We start from the raw sequence: 19,970 nt of genomic DNA, 5'->3' as shown, positions 1-19,970 counted from the left end.
ATCATTGGTATTCGCGGTATTAAAACGTCTTCACCAGAGTATTTTCCATTCAAAATTGTTGCTTCAATGACGTTATTCATCAATCTCTTAACTGTTAATCGAGTGCCATTACATAGTCGTGGTTGATTTATGTTTCTCAACATAATAATCGGTGCTTCTATTTTCAAGTTTAGCATGTGTGGCGGTAATCCAGGTAAATCAAGGGAATTCAAAAATTCAGTGGGATAATTTACAATATCATCTTGATTTGTAACAGAGTCAACGGATCGATATGTTTGTTCTGGACTTGGTATGTTAGCCAAAATAGCCGCATTCATTTCATTCACATCTTTATTTTTGCCAGCCATGATGGCTCGTTCACTAAGCCAATCATGATTTTTGTAATTTTGAAGCAAATTTTGGAAAATACTTTGAATTAACTGTTCTTTCGTTTGACTTATTTGACAAAAGTTTGGTTGTAAAGTTATTAAGCCAGTTAAATTATCGACAGGAACTTTGCCATTTCCAATATCCAATAATTGCTGTGAAAATTCACCAGCTGATGGATCATTTTGCATTAGAATACGTACATTTGTAGTCAGCTTGAGTGTTTGAACATGTCTCCATAAATATGATGATTTCAAACATGCAGACAATTCATCTGCTACAGTTGCTCGCGGAATAAAAGGCAGTGTTTGGGTATATTCAGAAACGCATTATAATGCGCAACGTACTTTTGCAGTGTTGGCAATGCGTTCAGAAATGCAAATATGGCAGTACTGCAAATGCATCGTGTTCCAAAACGCCATTTTTGTATCAAACGTCACGCATTATTTGCAGGAAAAATTTTAATACTGCCGCTGATTACGCTAATATGATGTCTGATGAAAAGTGAGTATAAAACTAATTTTTTTAGCTTTTAATGCAAAGATATATTAAATATACGTTATTAAAACAATATTTTATTAAATTTTTCTTGATTTTAGCGATTATCTAAGTACATCGGAAGTAAAGTTGCTTCTCAGAGTCCGACTGAGCATGGAAAGTGAATTTGCTTCAGGGAGGAGGAAAAAGAGTGTTTTGTGGAATAAGGTGGCGGAAGAAATAAAAAAAGTGAATAAAGATTTGAAAATAGACGGGCAGCAAATCGGGCAGCGAAAATTTTCTAATTGTTTCAAAAAAAGATTTTTTTTTTTTGAAAATTGGAAAAGCAATGAATTACAATCACAATAAATTGAAAAGCATTAGCGACTAGGAAAAAAAAAATTATTTTTGGGAATTTTTCGTTTTAATGAACATCTTACTATATGTGATCTTCTTTTTTAGCTTTACACGTCTTTTTTTCTTAAATTTAGCAAAAAACTATCACTTTTTACTTCAAATATATCGTCAACAACTAAACTCAATAATACTTCCATTTTAGTGTAAAACGCGTTCATAAATGCAACAAATCTTTTTGCAAATCGTTAACAAATCTATCAATTGCATCACTTGTCACATTGGCAGTGTTGCCAGCGCTGCAATTACTGCGCATTTATAATGCGTTTCTGAATATACCCTTTTCTAAAACCACCTGCCAGCAGCACTAAGGCACAACCAAACATTTCATTTTTACTACGTAAATTTCGTAATGTCCTATCAAGCGCTTCCAGTGACTTTTTATGTGCCATCGTGCACTCATCCCATACAATTACGTGTGCGAAAAAGCGGAGAAGGAGAAGAGAACTATTCTATTCCCCCCCGCTTTAACCCAGCTATGTGTTCAGGTGCAAATGACTTTTTTGCGTGAAGTCTGATATAAAATAAGTTCTATTTACTCTTCTTAAATTTATATAAACTTTTCCAGGCGAAGTAAAAAAACTGACATATATTTGCTTCAACCGTATATTTGTGAGTATACAGGTAATACGTAAATATATGAATGATATAGGTAATATCTCATATTAGCATAACCTTTCTGCAAAAAATTAAGGAAACGATCACCAATCACGCCGGCAATGATACAATGAATTTTTCACTTTAACTGACTTCAGATTAACGTTTATATAATAAAACATTTAAAATTTTTTTTTTGAATTTTTTTAGAATTTTTTTTTTAATTTTTAATAAGAAGTGGTCTTTCTCTTCCTCTTCCTGTAGCTTTTCCTTTTCCATCTCCAGCTCCATCTCCTTTATCCCGGAAACGGGCAGTAAAAATTACTTTACTTAAAAGCTTTCATCAACAGCTTCCATCTGATACCCATATTGTACAAACACATCCAAGGGTACCTTGGTCCACCTTTTCGGCTATATCTCGAGACCCTGGTCACTCAGAGATCTAAAAAATACTCTGTATTAAAGCACTCATCAGTAGCTTTGATTTGATACCCACAATGTAAAGACACATCCTAGGGTTACCCGAGTCCTCGTTTTGGCCTTCGGCAGCGCCACCTGGTGGCGAGTGGAATCAATAAGCATATTATACTAACCTTCTCCGTGGAAAACAATATATATATATACCAAATTTCATAATAATCGGCCCAGACACACAGGACCAAAATGTATTCAATTCCAATGAATGCTATGTGCGGTACAAAAAATACGTGCGGCAAATAGCAAAAACACACTCACTTAACCGATGCACCGCACACACACGCGTTATCGGATTTCAACCAAACTTCACAGAAACCTTTGCCAAAACAACACCAACAATGTGTGAAACTTTCATTGTGTTCCTTACACGCGTTGCTGAGATTACCCCGGACAAACGCACACTTTTTTTCGGCTTATTTTTTATATATATATAGAATTTGCACCGAAAAATTGTTGCAGTACTATCAGCTGTTGAACTACTCCAATGCACTTTCATCACGTAGAAACTTGCGCCAGTCATTTTGACTGGTACTGGTATTACTGTTAACAACAAAAACTATAGGTCTGTTCATGAAGCAAATAGTTTGTAACAATTGTTACAAATTATCACGTTTTGGTGTTCATGTACCTAAAAAACTTGCAAAGTAGGGGAACATGAGAGAGCGAAATGATATTTCATTTTGAGGGAAAGTTGCAAATTTTTACTGGATAAATTTTTACTTATAAGAATTTGTACAATAAGTGAGAAAGACAACTCATCGCAAAGTAAAAACAAACACGTATTAAAATTTACGAATTGCACTCGTTAGTTTCTTTCTCGAGCTAACACTCCAAGCGTCGCTTCATCGGATGTTGTCATCGTCCAAGCTTTTGCGCCATACGTTAAGACGGGCATGATGAGAACCTTGTAGAGTTGTGTTAGATTTGTTCGTCGAGGGAGGACTTTACTACTCATTTGCCCACTTAGTCTAAAGTAGTACTTACTGGCAAGAGTGATTCTAAGTTGGATTTCTTGGCTGACATTGTTATAGGTGTTAATGCTGGTTCCTAAATAAACGAGGTTTTTTATAACCTCGAAATTATAACTGTCAGCAGTAACGTGAGTGCCGATGCGCGGACTGTTTGTTTGAAGACAGTAGGTACTTCGTTTTGTCCTCGTTCACCACCAGACCCATTTGCTTTGCCTCTTTATCCAGTTTGGAGAAGGCAGAACTAACAGCGCGGTTTTTAAGGCCGATGATGTGAATATCATCGGCATACGCCAACAATTGTACGCTCTTATAAAAAATTGTGCCTGAGTGATTAAGTTCTGCGGCTCGTGCGATCCTCTCCAACATCAGGTTAAAGAAGTCCCTCGAAACTTCGTTTCGTATCAAATGGCTCGGTGAGGTCCTCCTAATTCCGACGGCGCTACTCGTATTGAGCAAGTTCAGCTTGCATAGCCCTTCTTATGGACTGGGCAGAGCACACTTAAGTTCCAATCGGCAGGTATGCTTTCATCCGACCATATTTTGCATAGAAGTTGATGCATGTACCTTACAAGCTCCTCGCCGCCATGTTTGAATGGCTCAGCCGGCAGTCCGTCGGGAACGCGGATTTGTTGTTCTTTAGCCGTGTTATCGCTATTCTCACCTCGTCATGGTCGGGTAGCGGAACGACAATTCCATCGTCTGCGATTGGGGTATCGGGATCTTCACATTCTCTGTGACATGCGCAGCTATGACTATTTCGTGTTTCGTGAAAAAAAATTAGTTACCTGAATAAGTTCTGCGGGCTACAGTTTACAGATTACCAACAACTCATTTAAAAGATTTACTTCGTGTTTACCATTATTTATCATGTAACTTTTGCTTAACGTGTTTTGATTAACTTTATTAAAACTTTGCTTTAAATAGCCAGCAACAAAAACAAAACTGAATTTTTAGACGTTCTATGCTCTTCCATTTAAAAATCGGTAATCACAAAACTTCTCATTTTTTTAACATCTCAATCGACCCATGCGAAGTTGGTGTCCTTGTCGATTTGCTTCGTTGAAATCACCGGTAATTCGTTATTATTCGGCTTATAGAATCCCTGCGTTATATCTGTATGCACATTACGATCCGGATCCTTTTTGATATGTACTGACTTAAGTTTGCGACTAAAGACATTACCAACCGTGTGAGCTTTAAGATCGGGCGAATTATGAATCGTCTTGAGTATGTTGTGCTCCTCAGCGGCAAATTGTTCTTGTACATGTTTGGGTAGATGTGGGCCCATTTGTTCCAGATATTGTTGCCATTGCAACAATTTATTTTCTGCAGCTCGTAACTGTTCAATGCTCTTCTCATGTCCGGGATTTAATCCAATTGGCTGAATACCAGCAATTTCATTAAGATTGACCTTAATCGGTGCCAGTGCAGATATGGCGCGCGATAACCCAATTTGTGAATGGCGTATACGATGTTCCATTAAATCGGCGCCGAGTAATTCTTCATTGGGATCCATGCGCAGTGGTATAAATTTGTTAACAATATAGAGTAGAAGGAATGTTGAACAAATGCCCCAGCAGGCAAGGCATAATGCTGATAAACTCTGTATGCCCACCAAATACCAACCGCCCCCTTTAAATAGTCCTGAACGTCCTTTTGTTGTTTCCAATGGCACAGGATTGTCTGCGAAAAAGCCGACTGCAATTACTCCCCAAATTCCACAAACACCATGAACAGAGCTCGCTCCGACTGGATCATCGACACCTAGCCGATCGAACAAAGGCATTGCGACCACGCAAAGCAATGCACCTAACATTCCGATGATAAGCGCTTCCCAAGCGCGATACAGAAAACAACCAGCGGTAATGGAGACCAATGAGCCGAGCACACCATTAATCAGATCGATGATGTCCATGCGACCATCATGACGCCAAAGTGAATAGCTGTTCGATGATAAAAGAAACATTTAGAAATAGTGTAATTCATCATAAAATAGGTCCAAAGAATATGAAGTCAAACTTACGCGCAACTTGTAATGCCCCCACCGAATGAGCCCATCATAGTCATGACAGCAGCACGCGCAGCGTATTGCCATTTGGCACCGCTTACACCATAGGTACTGCCTGAATTGAAAGCCAACCATCCCCACCAGAGCACGAAGAGGCCCATGCATGCATTCACGGGATTACCGAGCGGCAAGGGATCATAGCCGTCTGAGTAACGACCTAAGCGAGGACCCAGCATAGCAGCAGAGGCAAATGCCGCGGCGCCTCCTGAAAAGAGTATACGAGATCTAAGTGGCTGAGTTGATATGAATTTAGTTTTTTTTATTCATATTTTCTTAAATGAATTTACATATGTATGTATGCACCAATTTTTCTTGATGAATCATTCAGATTCATCTACACTACGCGCCAGAATCTACGCACCAGACTCTTTCCAACAAACTTTTTGTGACAGCTTTACCGCGTTCCTTGGTGGACATCACTTTGTTAGGGGAAATATAAAAGGAATAAAATGCTCAAAATTAAAATTTTTCTAGAAGAGGGACGATCCAAATAAATTGACTGTTTGTTTAATAGCAGGAGACTTTTAGTTTTAGTTTACTCCTCGGTCACCATCTTCGACTCTCCTGGCAAAAACCACCTGATACGATGATAGGCATTTCATTTTTATTTTTATTATCGAAGGAACTTATCGTACTATACCACTATCTTTCTTGTTTGCCACTTGTTTGCCACTTGTTACGTCACAGGCAGACATACTCTCATTCCAATGCTATAATCAGAGCTAAGCAATTAGAACTCCGCTTGAACTTTGATTACTTAGGATTGCGATTACTGTAGTTATAATGAAGAAAGTGTTTAACATTACGATTACGATAAATATTAAATAAATAAATAATAAAAATTCGATAAATATTAAATATATGATTACGATTACTTTAATTGAATAACAATTACATGAATTGCTATGCACTCCGTGATTAGGTAGCCTTAAATCTTTTAGGATTACTACTATTATGATCGTAATGGTAATCATGATGATTACAATTAAAGTGGTCGTAGTCGTATATAAAATAATTTAGGCACTACGATTACAGCTCCGATTGGCTCCAGCCAATGACTACGAGAGGTATTTTCAGTTGAATTCTGCGGTCATTCGTCAAGCCAATGAGATATCATTCAATGTTTGAGTGTGTCGTCAGGTTGGATATAATTGCTCTTAAATAGAGAGAGGAATGAACAGCTGAGTAGTGGATTTCTTGTGTTTATGTTATTATTGTTGTAACGAACACAAGACTTCTCACAAATTTTTGCTGAAGGACGTGACTGTCGGGGGAGCACCGCATTCTTCGTCGATTAAAACTGACTGACGCATACATCGCTGAAATTCGGGCTTGCGTTTTGATGTCTTCATACAATCGAAGGAATCCATGCCTGCTTTTTCATAAGAGAATAACTCTTGGAGTTTGCCATTGCCATCCGAGGGCGGCGACTGCTTTTAGAACGTTTCCCCGATAGTCGGTTTTACGTTACCGGTACGATCCGGATTTATATTCGGCCCAGGAGTGGGGCTGGTAGTGAACGAGGACAAAGTGAAGTTCCGTCTTCAAACAAACAGTCGGCGCACGCGCGTATCAGCACCCACGTCATAGTTGGCAGTTATTTCGGAACCAGCATTAACACCTATACAATGTCAGCCTTGAAATCCAATGGATAATCTGTCTTGCCAACAAGCGCTACTTTGGACAAAGTACATATATATTATATATATATATATATATATATACTTGACAATGCGTCCTTGTTTTCCGTCAAAGCATTTTCGACTGAAAAAAAACAGACCAAACAGTCCAGAAAAAACTCCAATAAAAGATAAATTTTTCCACAAGCGGTAACTGTAGGAGGCGTTACGAGGCCCAATGAATTGCTATGCTTGTCTTGTCGTATACAAGGCACTTTTAGAATGACAATGGCGTCAGCTTTCATTTTATTTTGGGTCATCAACCAACTTAATGGCGGACAATTCCAGTTTTCGAAATTCTAATTTTTTATACTTTTTGCCAAGATTATGTATTGTAGCATAATAAAACATTACACATAAATTTGGGAAATTCTGCTGATTTGATAGTCCGTATGCAGCCTTTTTCAATAGAGAAATCGCCTTACAATCGTACCTCCTGGTAGGCAAATGCTGTGTACCGAATAAAGATATTGGAGCGCTTCTTTTATTTACCATGGATCAATATCTACTTCTTCAAAGTTTGTTAAACTGTCCCGTTGACGAGCCTCCGACTCAATAGTTCTTAAAACGTGCACATATTAATATAGTATACTTTTAGGAGCTTTTTTTTTAAATCAAGGCAGGTTCGAAGTAATTAATGGCGATAAATGCATGCATACAGACACACAATCGTATTTACATATTATACGCTATTTGGCAATAATAACTACAGTAAACCAACAACAAGTATTTCAATCGATACCTGCGATATAAATTTAATTGTATGAATACGAGTGTGTTTTACACATACATAGGTATATGTATAAATATGTACATACCAATTAAATGCACCGGCCCACTTCCCGCTATGTCCACAGCACCAAGATTATTAAGGAATCCATGCTCACCCCACACCCATCCGGCGGGTATACAGTAGACAGCCGTGTTGAGTAGCGAAAATAAACAGTACGCTTTGAAATTGCATCTGGAAAAATGAGGTTAAACAGGATGAAGGTGGGTCGTACCATTTAAACAGGTCAAGGGGTCATTTAATGGTGGATCTGATGGATATGATGAATATAACGATATACATATGTACGAGGGTTGCTATTTAAATTTCTGGCATTAGACCCTGCTGGTGTTTCCATGGGAAAGTTTGACATATTTTACCATAAACGCACTTAGAATGGTTGATGTGTTGTTTACAGGGGTTTTAAAAATCATCTCGGCAAAAAGAAGGAATTAAACTTGCCACAATTTTCGACGTGAATTAACAAGGCAAGAATTCATCGATGAACTAAAATCATTAAACGGCGAGCAGGATCGTCAACCTTTGTTACTATGATAAATCAAAAAAGATGATAACATCCAATTTGTCCAACTTAGTGGGATATAATAATATTGCTGTAGCTGCGATTATTGGACTTTATCATTTCTTACGATTTAAAAAAAAAAAATAAATAAAGGCAAATCACATTTTTCATACTATATGCGGCAGATGTTTACAGGAACACTAAGAAACCATTACAAATACTAACTACTTTCTGAAAATATTGGAAATTTTATGTTGTTAGATCAGATTAAATTGATAGATCTAACACCAAAGCGGTATACTATAATATAGTTCGCTTACCGATCAATTCCGCAAAAGTCGTCAAAATTCAGTTGTTGCACCAGAAAAAATCGATTCTGTGCCCGAAATAAGTAAACAAGATCGTCATGCTACATATCGTGAGATTGAGGCATCCTTGGGCACTAGTACGACGGTAAAAGAGGTGTGTTCGCGTTGAATCACGAACAATTTTAAAAACGTCCTGGAAATGCGATTGGACAAAGTGCTTCAAATAATAAAATAAAACCGTTCTCAACTGCTAATGTTAATTTTTCCATTGTTAGGACAGTAACTGAGGTTGGCATCGTAGGGAGGATGAAGATTGACCTCCCTATTTTTTCTAATTTTCCAACCTCTCAATGCCGTGACAAAGTTACAGTGTGCAAAAGCATGGAGCTGGAAAGAAGACCAATATAGCTAGGGTCATTATATATGACAAAGTCGTAGTAGAATAAGCAAACAGTAGAAACATCCCCATGGTGACTCCAACTCCTACCGTTCACTTTGGGGCTCTAGCAAATCTGACACAAGCAGAGATGTGTCACTTCTTGATTATACTAATTTATTATTTTGCTACAAGCAACAGGAATGAGTGGTCGTCGTAGCGGAATGTTGTTGCGTGACTACCAATCGGAATTCAAAGAGAACGTTGGTTCGAATCTCCGTGAAACACCAAAATGAAGAAAAACTTTTTTCTAATAGCGGTCGCCACTCGGCAGGCAATAGCAAATCTCCGAGTGTATTTCTGCCATGAAAAAGTTCCTCATAAAAAATATCTGCCTTTCGGAGTCGGCTTGAAACTGTAGGAACTATCATTTGTGGAATAACATCAAGACGCACGCCACAAATAGAAGGAGGAGCTCGGCCTAACGCCAATTATATATATATAACCACAGGAATAAGTCCACTTTTGTCAAATCTAACAGAGAGCAAGTCCTACATATCACGCAAGTCTCCTGCACTCTCTTAGATTGTATCAATGACTGGCATGCTTGCCGAGAGCTCTGCTCCTCTGATCATCTCCACATTACGTTCAAACTCTTTTTGAAAGCTCCCATCCTCTCATGTTATAGAAATAGGAGGAGTATGGACTGAAGGAAATCCAAAGCGTCACTGTTAGCTTCATTCCACAAACACGCTTCTCAGAAGGGTTTTAGGCCAAAAAGACTCACCCTACTTTCTTTTCAAAATTGTTGAGAGATTTATGGATGTCCACATCCGACAATAAATCTACCCGAATTTCATTTCACCGTATCGGCACGAATATTCTAAGAACAGGTTCGTGGGCACAGCTCTACAGGCAAGGAGGTTTGTCTTCAACGAATGTATACTAGGTAGTTCGTATCCGGATTCCGTTATCAGGGTATTAGGTGAAAGGCGGTGCTTAAAACCGGTTCTTAAAACTTTTTTACAGGGTCGCTGTTTGGGGGCCAGCATTGTAAACTGGAAGCAAACTGGAAAGAGTATGAAGGACATCCTCCATGATTGTCTCCGGAACGCTGCCTTCCACCTCTACCAAGGCTCTTGAGACTCTATTAAGCTTTCTTCCCATAGATCTCCCCGTAATCTGACCGTATCCATGCCTACCCTGGACAGATATCAGATTCAGGTACTCGAAAATTCTCGGAACTCTTCCGGGAGCAAGACTGCACTGCTCCACAATTCTGCTTTGAAATTAATTTTTCCAAAAGAGTCCAAGAAATATGTGAATGATATAACGTTAAGGACATTGACTCAGGCTCAAGGACTGTCTTCACTGACGGCTCCAGACTATATAATAGGGTCGGTAGTGGCATCCACTCAGAAGTGCTGAAGCTGAGCCTTCGGGTAGTTGACTACTGCAAAGGAGGCGGAAGTTCAGAGTGTTGAACACCTTCTCTGCTAGAACGCGACATCATTTTCTATAATCCTACATTTTCTTTAATTAGCTAATTCACCGAACAGGTGCCAAAATGTGTTAAAAACATGGGTGGCAAACAACGCATTTTGGTCCCAATAGTAATATTAGAGAATTTTTTAAACCGTTCAAAAGTTATTAACAAAATATTTTCAAATAAATAGTTGCGTAAGTGTCGACTAATTTTAGTCGAAAAAGTTAACAAGTGAAAAGAGTTTTTTTGTGTACAGATTCTGATTAGTGAATTCCATATTAACGAACCTCTCCGCCATAGCTCCGCTAACGATCGTTGTTGCCGTTGTGGCGAATGACAACTGAAATAGAAAAGCAGCAAAAATTTGCCCCATCAAAGGATCACCCACGGGCGGGTCTAGTAGAAAATCTCCGACTGCTATGAATGGATTGGATAGTGGTCCACGTCCATAACTCATTCCATAACCGAACAGCCAATAGGTGAAGCCACCTAGCACAATATCAATGACGTTCTTCATCATTATGTTGACCTCATTCTTGATTGACACACAACCCGATTCTAGCATGCCAAATCCTGTGGGATAGAGAGAAAAAAATTTGAAATGATTTTCGTGAAATTCAAAGATATACATACATATGCTGAAAAAGTCACGTAAGATTAAGAATCTAAATCAAATCCTAAATCCTAACATTGACGAGGTAATTGTCAATATACCATACTCGTATAATATTTTCAGACTATAAGCAGCTACGAATAGCATAGCGCACGTTTACACGACAGTCGGTTCTACGTTACCGAAACGATCCGGATTTACCTATATCCGGCCAAGAAGTGCCACTCCAGCAGCATTCCCCGTATGTAAGTAAGAACAACAACAACAACAGTAGCATAGCGCATCATTCAATTCAACAAATCTTCGGAAGCTGATAGACTGATTATATACTAATATATATATATATAATTGGCGCGTACACCCTTTTTGGGTGTTTGGCCGAGCTCCTCCTCCTATTTGTGGTGTGCGTCTTGATGTTGTTCCACAAATGGAGGGACCTACAGTTTTAAGCCGACTCCGAACGGCAGATATTTTTACGAGGAGCTTTTTCATGGCAGAAATACACTCGGAGGTTTGCCATTGTCTGCCGAGGGGCGACCGCTAATAGAAAAATGTTTTTCTTAATTTTGGTGTTTTCACCGAGATTCGAACCAACGCTCTCTCTGTGAATTCCGAATGGTAGTCACGCACCAATCCATTCGGCTACGGCGGCCGCCTAACATTAACCCCGGTAAAAATGCCAGCTTTGACATTCAATAAATATTCACTCTTACGCGCAAGTGATTCTTTAGACAGAGCAGGCAATCAAACAGTAAAGTCCTTCAATGAGCGAAAATACAAAGCAGGAAAATTAGTTTTTGTATTGCATTGCAAATTATGGGAATCAAGCCATACATGCATAATCATGCATATAAAACACAAACCTTCGATGCAATTAATACAATGAAAAATCTTCTCATGGAAAATTTGCCGGTCGGAAAAGATATAAAGTTTTAGAACTCTTTATGTGAAATTGGTACTCAGTCTAAACTTATTAATGTTGTTTTCCGCTGCTTCATAAAATGTCTTCAGGGGACCCGGTAGTCTAGAAATTTCAAAAAATATTTTTTTGTTTTTTTTCGATATTTCGAAAGTATAGTATTTTTTAGAATATACTGTGAAATTTTCATGCTGGAATTCCCAATATTATAGCTTCTACAGCCCATTAACTAGGTAGAGAGCGGTCCGCTCGCTCCTGTACCTCAAACTTTAAACTCATTTATCGCGAAACGATTTTTTGCGGCCTGGAGTTGTCAAAAAAAAAAAAAACTATTCAACCGAATCGTCTGCAAAGCAAAAACTTTCCACTTGGTGTTAAGTATAATGGGCTGTTGATGAGTTTTATAGGAGTCGTATTGCACTATTATTATTATGGAGACGGTATCCACCGGATTTTTCGTAATATTAAGAATAACTGCCTGCTTTTTGAAAAGGTCGGGCGAGATTATCTTTATTAAACTAAAAACGAAACAGTACAGATAGTTTTAGTCACTGATTATAGTACACCGGTATGTGTATATACCATAAATATTATCGATAAACCAATTACTGACTCCTTTTGATGGAGTCAGTGCTGGTGTGAAAATGGAAAATGCTTGGAAAATCAACTTTGTTTTTTCAGCCTAAACCCATCCTCGTGCTTTCAATATTTAAATATTCAAGATTAGCACTATGTTGTTAATGTTGTAAACTCTTAAGATTTGTTTCTAGAGGTTTCTATATCCTTAAAGTAGCTATTTCATCTTTTTTATGTTATGGTATTTTTTTTTTCAAATTTCACGACTGCTCCATGTCTTACCCGTTTGCATGGTGAAAATTATGAATGATGATGTCAGTACCCAATTTGTGTCCTCTACACTAAGATCGTATAATCCTGGTATAACGTAACTGCTATTGCGCATAACACCCTTTAAAGCTGTGGCTTGTGATGCCGAGACATTTGTCACTTTCGAAGTCATCTCGCACAAATGTTTTACTTTATCTTAGATGTATAAGTACATACATATATACATACTACATACTTGAAGAGAAAACCAATCAACTTCGCAAACCCGATGTGAATGTTAAGAAAAATTTAGGTATTTGGATCTTTCCGTTGACTCAAAAGAATGTTAGTGTCATATGTTGTTTACTGACTATTACTGGCAAATCGTGTTCGTGGTTCCTTGCAAAAAATGGCTAGCAAAGCTTTTGCTTAAAAAAAAACAATTTACCCACAGCAACAACAATCAATACAACTATAGGAACAACAACAATTATTCATTCACATTTGAATTAGATTTGAAATTAACTGCACTAAATTAGCGTGCCTGCACCTATTTTGTTTGTGTGTATGTATATGGCTCCATTCAAACGTTAACAGTTATTACGCTATATGCGGCATTTTGAGTGTGCATACCTATATTCAGAAATTAATGGAATAAAATACTAACCTAAAAGTGAAATTTTCAAATAATTAAAATAAAATTGAAAAAAAAGAAGAAAATAAATTTTATTTTACGAAGGAAATAAAAACAACTAAAATAAAGGAAAAATATATAAAATACTAAATTAAATTAAATTAAAAAAATAAAAACAAATTAAAGTTAGCTATAACAAATAAAATTAAAACTAAAACAAAAATAGAGCAAGTAAGGAAAAGTTGTCGTGGTTTTTATCCGCTCTCGATAATACTTAAGTCGGATCTAATCAAGTACCAAGTATTATTCAGTCAAAATTGGCCACCAATTTTTCGGAATTTTATTTTTACTATTTGTACTAAATTTGAGTAATTCCGCTTTATTTATAACAGAGGTATCACGTTTTCTCTTTCTTGTCGTTATATGAGAGGTAGGCGCGGTTATTGAACAATTTTGTCCATTTTCAATCACAACCTACCTCGGCCAAAGAATAATACAATATGTGTACCAAGTTTCATTGACATTTATTAATTTTTGCTCGAGTTATCGTGCGCACGGTCAGACGGATGGGCAAACCTAATTAAATCGACAGAAGCTGATTCTAAATATTTTAGTATAGAGTATACGTATGTCTATGTCTTTAGTATGTCGATTACCTTATGGTGTTACATACAACCGTTATGTGAAGATAATTATAATACATATGGACACAAGTACGCGCGGGTATTAAAATTGAATAAACTAAATTAGCGCACTTAACTTAACTGAAAATACCTCCCATAGTTATTTTGGGTTGTCAACAAGTTTGCATGCCAACACATTTCCCAACACAAACAGTGACAGATCACCAAACTTCGGAAGAGGGTTATTTTCAGCAAGGAGTTTTTAGGTTGTTCATAAAGGAGACTATTTTGTACGTAAGCACTTGAATCAATTTGCTTAAATTTCTCGGTTTTAAAGCTATATTTAAACTATTTTTAATAATATACGTACATAATCGTATATTAGACTGAAATATGAAATTTCTCCATTAATGGTTTAGATTTATTCATCTAAAGTCAAAAACTGGGCCAAGAGGGAGATTGTCGCGGACTTGCATGAGAGGCTTTTGAAGAAGAAAGACATATTGAACCAGTCCAGCCTGCATTGATATTTTCGTATCTTCTTCCTTGTGCTGACTGATGGCTATTAGAAGTGCTGAGTGGGACCATGTCTTTCTCCACTTGGTATATTCAACACAGAGGCTGTCTTATGTTTTCTTCACAACGGAAAACGACTGTCGTTCCTTCGGCAGACAATTCTACGTTGCCGGATATCCGACCAAGTACTAGAATTTCAGCAACATCAACGAAAAATGTATGAGAAATTTTTATGTGTTACAACGACAACAAGTACCGCTGCGAATACTTTTAGGAGTTGACGAGTCACATATTTTATTGGTAGTAAAACTTGCCTCTACATTTTAAACACCTATAAGTTTGAGCAGCACATTTTTCAAAAATACTTGAAATAATAAGTAATTAGAAGTAAATGAGGTCTTCATCATACACGGGCTAACTGCGTACCTTCAGCACCTTTTACCTCCATTCACCCCATTTAGTACTTGCATGCCATACATACCGCTACACATGCACATACATAAAAGTGCATTAGTGTAGATACATATGCACATGTACATTTAACTGTAAACTTCACAAAACAGATAATATGATATTTATCTATTTTGAAGGAACGATTAAATTAAATTACCTGGAGGTAAACCTCTTACTCTTCTGCCCTTAATCGCTCCTGGCTAGCGACCGCTTAAGATGCGTGTGGCGCTGATTTGTTGTTGTGTTCACTACACTGAATTCAGCAAATCATTGATTGGCCGTCTCATGTACGGTTTTCATGCGATTCTATGATTGAAGTACATATGTATGTGTGTAGAGTTAGGAGTTGTGCATGAATGAAAAGTAGGCGTTCGTATTAGGGAGAACATTTTCACCAAGTTAGAAGAATAACAGTACTGTTTCCATTTGTTGAAATAAATAACTACATTATTTCTCAAATGGGAAGTATTAATGGGAGACAACTGGCATTGTTTAGATCATTCAAGAGTAAAATATAATAAAACTGTCGTTTGTAAAAGTATAGAAAGAGAAGGAAGCAAACTAGTCATGATTTGCGAATGCAGGAGAACAGTTTTAAATTACTGGTTTCCCTGCAGCGAATTTAGTACATTTGATTTCACTTGAATAAATTAATGTGTTTGTACATACATATAGAAATTTAAGTAGGTAAAAGCTTTTGCGGGTATTTTATGTATAAAACAATTTGGAAAAGCGAGTTCCTTACTTTTAATTGAGCTTTTGCTATTAGAAAATAATACAAAGTCAGAAACAAAGCAATAGCAAATATGAAGTGACCAAAAAAATTCGTGCAAGTAAATTTTAGAAGTAACTCAAAGGTCTTGATTATTGTTGTAATAGCTAAATAGGATCATTACTTATTAATTTAAAAATTACTTATGCAAAATGGTTTTGTCGATAATGTTGAGTATTTACATACACATACATGTGTACATACCTATGCACTTATTCATTTAACCTCGAATATTTTTTTATTTAATTTTGGAAAGTAAATTCATACATCAGTATATGTATGTAAATGTGTATGTACGTGCATGCGAATCTGCGCTTTTAGGCTAAAACAGGGGCTATTGACAAAATATTCAAGTTATTTTGTGGTATGGGGAAAGGACATTTTTATTAACTTGAATGAATATCAAGTTATTTACTAACTTAGCTTGTTTCTTTGAGTAATCCAGCACTGTAGCCTGTTTCCATAATTATTCTCCCATTTTTGGAGAAGTATAAATAGCTATCTATCACATTTAAAACATGTATTCCTTTTTGTAAAGAAGGGAATTCATAGTCTGCAAAAATAAACATTTTGAAAGATGCTGCCAATGTGAAGCTGGCAATATATGGCCTTAAGTATTTCGGGACATGAAATGTCAAATTCATTCAATTTGTCGTCTCGACTGGTAATTTCATTCAAATTTACCATTGAACGCAATCACAAATTTAGGGTGAAGATGCCTAGTCCATATAACAATTTTTGTATACACGTTTTGGTTTTCATTCTTACTTTACAAAATGTTGCCATAACCAATTGTTGATTCAAATTCATTGTTATGGTGTTGGCAGCTCTGATATAAAACTTCTGTTTTGGTAGTACGAAGTAGAAGAGACATAAAAAATGTATTACATTCTTCTACCAGAATGGTCGAAAATGCAATCAAAATACTCAAAACAAGAGTCAGACGATTACTGAATTTCAAGGAAAATAAATCGCTCAACTTCTAATGGATGTATTCTTCACAATATTTGCTGTTTGGAACATGGCAGTAGTGGAGATGAAAATTTAATTAAAGGTATTCAGTGGGTTTCAAGAGCTAATCACTTCTAAAGTGCTCAATTTGGCATAATGGTTCATGCCTAATAGCGTAGCATTACATTTTTTTTCAAAAACCCTCATTTAACATGTGATTTATTTCTGAAATAAGAACATTTCTAATTTATTAGGTGTGCAACTAAGTTCCCGCTGTTTGTCAATAGACGCCGTCAGCAGTGTGTACCAAGCCAAGCTTAGACATATGGTAAACAAACTGCTTCGACACATGAGTGATTTTGTTTTGGTATCATATACTTTTGGTTTTGTGAAAATGTCTGATTTTGTGCCGAATAATCGTCATTTGCGTGTTGAGTTTCCTCTTTCATTCGAAAAAAAACGGCGGCTGAAGCGGATCGAGAGCTACAAAAAGTTTATGGAGATGCTGATTTAAGTGAAACAACGTGCCGAGATTTGTTCCGTCGCTTCAAAGATGGTGATTTTAATGTTGACGACCGTTCGCATGAAGGAAGCCCAAAAACCTTTGAACCCGCGGAATTGGAAGCATTGCTCAATGAGGATCCGTGTGAGGATAGCGAGAACTTAGTTGCGCACCTAATACTTTATATAACTTCATGTTTATATATATATGTGTATATCTAATTGGCGATTACACCCATTTTGGGTGTTTGGTCGACCTCCTCCTCTTATTTGTGGTGTGTGTCTTGATATTTTCTACAAATGGGGGGACCTACAGTTTTACGCCGCCTCCGAACGGCAGATGGTTTTTTATGAGCAGCTTTTTCATGGCAGAAATACACTCGAAGGTTTGCTATTGTCTGACGAGGAGCAATCGCCATTAGAAAAAAACGGTTTCTATCAGTTGTTTTTCGTGCCCGGCGTTTCGAATCTGTGTACTTGCGAATGTTAGTCACCCACCAACCCATTCGCGTACGGCGGCCGGTTATAGAAAAATTAAATATCGTATATTTATTTCACTTTGTTTAATATAATTTGCAGAGAAATACGAAAACATTTTTGTCCCTAAAATTGCGTGAACTAACTTTTACGATTATGGCCCGTAGTTAAAGTTTTCAGTAAACCCTATTTCAATTTAAAGCAAGTTTTATATTTTAGTCAATAATACACATTATAAAAACAGCTTTTAACTAAAATTATACTGAACAGAGTCACTCAAATAAAAAGAAATATGAGTGTTTTAATAAGTTTAAATCTTGTTAGCTATTTTTTATTTAAATTTTTGCAAATTCTAGAAGAATAGTCGATACTGATTTTTCTGGAATGACGCACTTAACTTGTTCCTGAAATCTTATATTCTGTATATTTTATAGATCTTTTAACTATCTATTTAATTTTTAATTTTTTCAAAACATAAATTACATATACCGTATTTTCTTTTAAAATTCAATAGCTCATGAAATAATCTTACTCCCTTTTTGATTTGATTAGACTTTAGTTCCAATCTAAGTTTACGAATTTACAGCAATTTATAGATATGTATTTATATCATAAAATTAGCTGAATTCAACTCTCAGAAGGCGTATCAAATTGCACCAGCAAAAGTTAAATAACGTAAAATTTTAAGTAAATTCTCAATGCGCCGGATATGCCAAATATATTTGTCTACTGTTATCTTTCCAGCTGAGCGAATGAATTTTTCTGTAGTGACAACCACACCAGTTCATTAATTCATTGCTGAGTTTCGACGCGCTGAATTGTTGCATCAAACCAGAAATTTTCTGTAGTAGTGCCAGAGTTTTAAGTTAAGCGGGAAGTTCAGAAATTTTCCTTAGAAATTTTTGGCGTTATGAGTGAGTTTACGTATTTTTGAAATAATTATAGAGAATTATTTGCTTTCACAATATATTTAATTACGTATGCAATAATAAAGCGTATGGAATTCCAATTCTTTTAGACTATAAATCGAATTTCCCCGATTAAATTTAAAGTTGGTCTGGTAGCACTTGTTTGTGGTTGGTTTGCGCTGAGTCCAGTTGGCGAACGAAAATATTCGGGGCGAGTGTGCTAAAAAATAGGACAAGAAAAAGATTTGTGTGCTTTAACTTTGAAATTGTGAGCGCTAATTAGTTGGAAATAGAAGTAAACTGTTTGTAAATTTAAGAAAATTGTGTTAAGTGCGCGATAATGAATGTTTTTGCTGTGCTTGCGTTTAATTTCATTCAAGGTAAAGTGGAATATTGATATACCAATCTACAAATGTAAATGTATCTCCATGTTGGTGGAGTGCAGTAGGAAATTGATGATAAAAAAACCATGAGTGCAAAGTGTGAGAAATTGTTGAGATGATAATGTATATACATATACACTCATTTGCCTTATAGCATAAAAAATAGCTCGTTTAAAATATTAGTAATGGTGTCAATTGCATTTTCGTCGCATAATATTCAGCAGTTCATATTTTCTCATTGCGTTCGCAATTGACAACAACAAAAGAACGAACGAATGGTCCATGGCCAACGTCTGAGGAGTACCAAATTTATGGGGCACTTCTTCTGCTGACGCAGCGCTGCGTCGTGGTACTGTCTCAACTTCCATTTTCTTCATCTCTGCTTTGTGTTCATCTTCGTCATATCGTTCGCCTGTTTGATGTTAGCCTCGTCTAGTTTGACTTCCAAATGTGAAGCCTGTCGGGTACTTTCGTTTGTGCTGATTAATTTATGCACGAAGCGCATCAGGAGCAAATACGAATAGATTGCTAAAGCGAAGCTGCCGATTGAAGGAGGCCATGGAGCAGGACGAACAACATGTATATACATATTTATATGGCTACATATTTTGTACAGATGAGCGTGCATGTTTGTGAAGTGGTTGGAGAAGTGCAACAACACCTTTTTAACAACAATAAGGTGTGTGTATGTTCAGTGTACTATTTAAATGGGGCGCTGGGAGTCGTTTGGGTGCAAATGAAATGATGGGTGTGTCGAGTGGTATGGAAATCTCTAATTTTGTTGTTGAACATATAGTTGTTTGCCTGGTTTTTGGGGTTTCAGTTTTGGGTAAGATGGTGTGGGCCGAAGTGTTGCGAAATTGCACTTGGAAACTAGCCATGTT

At 36.8% G+C, this 19,970-nt stretch overlaps 2 protein-coding genes across 3 annotated transcripts in view; one reads left to right on the top strand and one right to left on the bottom strand.

The window, feature by feature from the left end:
* Window positions 1–4,156: 4,156 nt before the first annotated feature.
* Window positions 4,157–18,460, bottom strand: LOC128862301 (putative ammonium transporter 2). Of its 2 annotated transcripts, none has more exons than XM_054100867.1 (5): window positions 18,328–18,460; window positions 10,799–11,084; window positions 7,868–8,013; window positions 5,326–5,575; window positions 4,157–5,245 (listed from the first exon to the last, which is right to left on the bottom strand). In XM_054100867.1, the coding sequence occupies exons 2-5, from the start codon at window positions 11,074–11,076 to the stop codon at window positions 4,318–4,320; spliced, it is 1,602 nt and encodes a 533-aa protein (XP_053956842.1). In that variant the 5' UTR covers window positions 11,077–11,084; window positions 18,328–18,460; the 3' UTR covers window positions 4,157–4,317. The 2 variants fall into 2 exon arrangements, with proteins under 2 accessions (XP_053956842.1, XP_053956833.1); XM_054100858.1 differs by lacking the exon at window positions 18,328–18,460 and adding an exon at window positions 12,902–13,259.
* Window positions 18,461–18,864: 404 nt separating this feature from the next.
* Window positions 18,865–19,970, top strand: part of LOC128862266 (myb-like protein Q) — a 33,252-nt gene continuing 32,146 nt past the window's right edge. Inside the window, 1 exon segment of the mRNA XM_054100806.1 lies at window positions 18,865–19,083. Coding sequence (XP_053956781.1) covers window positions 19,044–19,083 — 40 coding nt within the window. The 5' untranslated portion in view covers window positions 18,865–19,043.

This window comes from Anastrepha ludens, chromosome 2 (genome assembly GCF_028408465.1).
Source record: "Anastrepha ludens isolate Willacy chromosome 2, idAnaLude1.1, whole genome shotgun sequence".
In the NCBI taxonomy this organism is placed as follows: Eukaryota; Metazoa; Arthropoda; class Insecta; order Diptera; family Tephritidae; genus Anastrepha; species Anastrepha ludens.
This window is presented reverse-complemented; position numbering and strand designations above follow the sequence as displayed.